The 6,000-nt window shown below is 38.3% G+C and overlaps 1 protein-coding gene across 1 annotated transcript in view; it reads left to right on the top strand.

Annotated features, from left to right (window-relative positions):
- Positions 1–468: 468 nt before the first annotated feature.
- The window catches only part of IQCJ (IQ motif containing J), a gene marked incomplete at its 3' end in the record, with an annotated part of 95,359 nt that continues 89,827 nt past the window's right edge, over positions 469–6,000 (top strand). Inside the window, exon 1 of the mRNA XM_084639896.1 lies at positions 469–576. Within this exon, the coding sequence (XP_084496022.1) occupies positions 568–576 (9 nt within the window). The 5' untranslated portion in view covers positions 469–567. The remainder of the gene's footprint in view (positions 577–6,000) is intronic.

Genomic DNA, 6,000 nt, shown 5'->3' with positions numbered 1-6,000 from the left:
TACATCCAACCAGAATTGGCAACCCTACCTCTGTGTTGGGATTAATAAAATTCACAGCAAATAGCTGAAGGAATGATCCATTTGAAGTTTGTATTGGCATCTTGGGAAGGGGTGTGTATGTGTGCACATGCTGCTCCCCCGTCTTTTTCCCCACCCCCCATTAACTTTTGATTCAGTATTGTTCCTGGATGAACATTTTAAAAACGAGCTGAGATGTAACATGCACGTTTCTGCAGAGCCACTAAGGCAGGAACAAATTCATCCGTAAATTCAAGTTTCCTTTCATTTCCAAAACTATACATCTCCAAATTACAGTGAATTAATTCCTGAGCTGGAGAGGTGCCAGAAGTTTCTCATCTGGCTGTCTGTGGGCTGCATTTCTTTTTTCTTTCTTTCTTTTTCTTTGTGGCTTTCTGATTCCTATAATGAACTCAACTCAAAGGTTTACAGCCTCAGACTTGCCTGATATTCTGTAAGAGTCAGATCAGGCTCTGTAATACTAAGGAATACTGTTCCAGTGTCAGATTCTTAGTCTGATTTCCCTGCAGGTGATTCAGAAACTCCAGGATGCGTCTGGTAATGTATTTAATTTTCTAAATAAGCCACTTAGGTGTTTCCTTTGTGGGTATTTTTGGTACTCTAGTGTTCTGGGTTTTTAAACTAATTGAATGTAAAGATGCTGGGGAGGTTGCCTATTGCAAACACTGATGCTGTTTGTTTTAGCTGTCAGCCAAAGATGTGTAGGTAGATTTCATAAAGGGACCTTTTGTCTTTAGATAAGCAGGCTTACAAATACTGATAAGCAGATGCAATTTATAATGTACACAAAGCAATAGTACATTTATTAGATTTAAATTAAGACTATATTATTCAAACTCATATTTGTGAGCACAGAAATGAGAAATGTGTGTTTGTTGTAACAGAATTAAAACGGGGTTTGAAGAAATGTCTGGGAATTCACTAAATTGTAAAAGAATGGTGATTCAGCTGCGGTAGCAGAATTTCTGTAGGGTTTTTAAACTGCCTTTTATTTTACTGGAGAAAAATGTGGCTACGCTTCATAGTAACCCTACAGGGCTTTGAGCTTCAGTATTCAGCAAGCAGTTTAGCTATTTTAAATACTAGACCTTGAATAGTAATTAGATCAATGTAAAACTTCTGTAGCCAAGAGTTAATCTATTTGCCAATATGTAAAAAACCATATGCAAGGTCATGTGTGAGCACACACACACACACACACACACACACACACACACAAAATATATATAAATTAATTTGAACTCTTACAGAATATCCTGTAAGTGTGAATCTGTGATTTTTAAATTATTTGTACTGTAGTCAATTAACCATATTTTTGACATTCTCAAGAGAATAGTTCAGTGGTTCTTGTCCCTAGTGACTTTGTTCTGAGGTGCTTATTAGCTACCTTGCACATGAAAGGCATTATTATGAAAACAAATTTTCTTACCCATTTTAAAAATACCTCCACAAAGTAGAGCATATTCAGTTTTGTGCCATGTGTGTTGTAAAAAATAACTTGCACGATATGAATTATTTTAATAGACTTTAGAAATAATCCATACGGCTTTTTGTATCATTCTCTACCACTTAAAATATAGGACATTTAAAATACTGTATTCATCAATAAAAAGCTATTAATCTGAAATACAGTACATTGAAATGAACATATATAAGTCGCATATAAAACTAAGTATTATTAATTAAGAGAAGAGATGTTGTAAAGTAACACATTTTGGAGACAGTAAATTGGCATTAAACCTAATTGCAAATGGTAGTTCTGACATTTCAATTTAGGATTCTCAGCAAGCAAATTAAAATGGCTTATACACTATGCAGGCAGTATCTAGCTCTCACTTAGCTATTTCTTCACTTTGGGCTTGCTCCTTTTGAATTGCACAGGGGGGAAGAGATCTGGTTTCACACAGTGATATATCTGACGTGGTATAGTTAGAGGATGTGGGTTGTAGTTATAGTGTGAGTACGAGAGAACAAATATTTGATAAATTTTATATGAAGCAAATATTAACATGAGCCTTTACATTCTCTAGGACAATTTGTTAGATCAGCGACTCTCAAACTGTGGGTCGGGATTCCCAAGTGGGTTGCGACCCTGTTTTAATTTGGTCACCAGGGCTGGTGCTAGACTTGCTGGGATCCGGGGCCGAAGCCTGAGACCCACCACCCGGGGTCAAATCCCAAGGGCTTCAGCCTTGGGTGGCGGGGCTAAGGTTATAGGCCCCCTGCCCTCCCACCCAGGGCAGGGGGCTTAGGCTTTGGCTTTGCCCCCTCACCCTTCCCCCAAGTCCGGGGCGGCAGGGCTGAGGCAGGCTCAGGCTTCGATCCTCTCCCCAGGGGTTGTGTAGTAATCGGTGCAATGAAGTTTGAGAACCCCTGCATTAGATGATTATAAATGAACTTGCTAAACTGAACAAGAAATAACATGCATTAGAGGAAAATAATTTATCTAGAGTTGGACATATTGACTTTATTGTCCAGTTGAAGTTTCAATATATGTCTTACCTAAAGGTGGTATGCTTGCTTTCAATATAATTGGGACAGTGTTTTAAAAAAAAAACACAAAGAATTTACCTCAGTACTTAGTTAATTTTAAGTGTTTAAAAATGGAATCAAATTGTTGTATGGCTATATGAAAAGTAATATCCACTGTGTGAATTACAATACTCAATTTGTTCACATCCTAACCATTATAAAGTACAGATATTTTACCAGTTCTTATCTTGCTTTCTAATCTTATCTTGTATTTTTATGCTATTTAAGGGTTCAATCCTGCATATGCTTACTCACTCCAGCAGTTTATTAACTCAACTAATCTAAATGAAATCAATGGAAATATTCAGATGCCTAATGCTCACAGGATCAAGTCAACTTCCACATTAAAATTTTCTGTAGTCCTGACATATGGAAAAGAGACCAAATTTAACAAAAACTTCAACATTTATAGTGACTTTTGACTTCACTCCAAGGAAGCTGTATTGTCAAAGTTTTTGTGCCAATCTGATTTTGTTGGTGATTTCATATTGTTTATAAATATATAAATGCTAGGTTTTTACAGTCTGGTATGGCTACTCTTAGTTTTCCTTAATGTTTTAAAAGAGATGACTCTCTAGCTTCTTGTTGGATTTGAACAGGAAATAACTTTGAGAGGATTGGAGTAACTTCTTCTGGTCCCCAGAAACGTACGGTTTGTTGTGCAGTAGCTGGAGAAGCAAATATACTGCTGTTTTGCAGTGCATGTAGTAAATTCTGCATATTGAACCTGCTACTAGCATAGGCATCAACTCCCAAGGTGCTCCCCATGGGGGAAAAAATAGCTGGTGCGCATAGTGGGTACTCGGCAGCCCCTGCCCCCCTGATCAGCTCTTCCCTCTTTCCCCCAGCGCCTCCTGCCTGCTGCGGATCAGCTGTTCAGCAATGTGCAGGAGGCACTGGCGGGGAGGTGGAGGAACAGGGGAGGGAAGATGGAGGCCAGGAAGAGGCACAGCGTGGGTGGGCCTTGGGGGAAGAGGTGGAGTGAGGGTGAGGTCTGGGGCAGAGCAGGGGTCGAGTACTCCCTGGCAACTTAGAAAGATGGTGCTTCTGTTTCCTAGTGAAGTCAATGGGAGTTTTCCTATTGACTCAATAGATGTAGGATCTGGCCAACTGGTAGCAAAGGTTGCTATGTTAGCAGTCTGTGGATGAGTTTTCAATAGTTAGTAAAAACTATTTCACATAATTCAATATCTGAGATAACGAACCTAAAACTAGTGTGTTTCTTACTGTTTGACCTGCCATCAAGATACAGTATACTGAACAATATCTTCTGACATTCATCACCTGAAAGCTACAGCTTTTAAGAGCTTTGCATCTGATGAAGTGGTTTTTAGCCCACGGAAGTTTATGCCCAAATAAATTTTAGTCTAAGGTACCACAAGTACTCGTCGTTCTTTTTAATATGTATGTTGAAAATAATTGAACATTACCGAGTAACTTGGTTTTAAATATTTTCCTATGCAATACTTTTAGCCAAGTAAATATGGTACAGTACACTTGATTTGTCATTTGTCAGATTGTATTAGATTCCTGAAATACAATTATTCTGCCATTGTATAACTTTTAACAGATCTAACCTGAGTAGAGCTTATCTTAAAAACATACCATTTAATGTTAAATACCCCTGGCAATTATTGAACCATTGTTCAAATGCAACACAAGACAATGACATACTTACTACTTCTTGGAATTTATTTAGAGCTTAATCATGAGATATGTGAAGTGTTCTCCACTTCCCCTGCCATCAGTGGTATTTGTAGACACCTAGTATTTTGCAGGATCAAGTTCTTAGTTTGAAAGACTAATAAATTGTTTTGGGGAAGGACAGATATTTGGTAGGTAGCAGCAGTGATCACTAAATTTAGTGATGTATGGATGCCATTGAAAATGGAGAGAGAATAAAATGGATCCTAGAGAGATTTAGCAGGTAAAACTACAAACTAATATGATGGACGGTGTAGAATGTAATACAACATATATGGGAGGGAGAAAGTTGGAAATTAAAGATCTAAACTAGAGAGAAGCTTGCAATGCAGTAGGTTGTCAGTGCAGTTTTGTACTGCATACATAGACACATCTCGCAAGCAGGTAATAGTCCCTCCAATGATGATCACTGCAGGAACATGCTTGAAGTGTAGCTTTTATTTCTGGGCATCATAGATTCGAGGGCCAGAAGACAGTCGTCCTAGAACTTCTGCAAAATAAATTTTGAGAGAATATCTTTAAGAAAACCAACCAATTTCAATCAGTAGAAGAAGAGCAACAATGAAGGACTGGAGGGACTTGTTTATGAGCAGATAGATGCTCAATATGAATAGTTTGGAAAAATTGCAGAGGCTAGGGAACACAAATCTCAAAGAGCGAGCACCTCCTCCTTCTCTGGCTCTGATACACAGCTTCTGAGCAAGTCTACTGTATCAGATCAGGCCCTACATGTGACTCAGACGGCAAAACACCTATCTTGCCCAGTTTGTGAAGCGTTCTGGATGCCTAAGTCCCAGATGCCTAGAGTTGGGCAGCAGTGCATGTGCCCGAAGGTCTAAAACTTAGACACCTCGGAAACTTTTACAGCAGAAAGTTAGGTGCCGAGTGAGTTTAGGCACCTATAGGATTAGTGGCAGTCAAGCAGGAGTTTTTTACAATGAGTTTGAGAACACTAACATGCTGTATTAATTACATGCTGTAGGAAGACAGAAATATTTTAGCACATATGTTTAATACTAGAATATGCCAGCTACTCTGAAAATAGAATTTGAAATATGAATAAAAATGGTCAAGATGTTTTTGAAGATACTTTCACCTGCGTTCCATTACATCTCCAACTGCATTTGTGCATCCCAGGTTGGCTGCATAAATTCAGCCACCTTACCTACTCTTGATAAGCCTAAAAGAATAAGGGAACGTTAACTTGTCTACTGTGGTCATGCCCCTAATTAGGAGTGTTTTGGCAGATGTCTTTACATCAGTTTCTGTAGCATGGAAGGTAACTGAGTTTCTTTCTCTTGCTATCCTGGGCATAATAGCAGAAACATTAGGACTGGAATGCTTTCAAGAGAAATTACTCTTGATTATACTAGCTACTTGCCAAACAAGTTGGCAAGTAGCCAAACATTTGTCTTGCCAGGAAATGGAAAAACTAATGTCCACACCTCAACAAATGGACTAATGAGTTTAACTTATATGTCAATTTGGAAATAGTAATACAAATACAAAAACAAACCCAACTGTTCATATTTTTATTTGGATACTTGTAATATTCAATTTTTTGCTCTCACTCCATTAGTATTTATAATCAGGATTTTTCTAAGCAAGTCATTTCTGTGTTACTATTCAAGCACCATGTGGATCAGTCATACCCCTGTTCTACAGGAGGCACAATGTTTAAGACCTGATTGTTTAGTGGACTTTACTATCTCAACGCTTGCAGGT

Source organism: Lepidochelys olivacea (genome assembly GCF_965140295.1).
Source record: "Lepidochelys olivacea isolate rLepOli2 genome assembly, chromosome: 9".
In the NCBI taxonomy this organism is placed as follows: Eukaryota; Metazoa; Chordata; order Testudines; family Cheloniidae; genus Lepidochelys; species Lepidochelys olivacea.
Note: the sequence above shows the minus strand (reverse complement) of the source record. Positions and strands in the feature narration are given on the sequence as shown.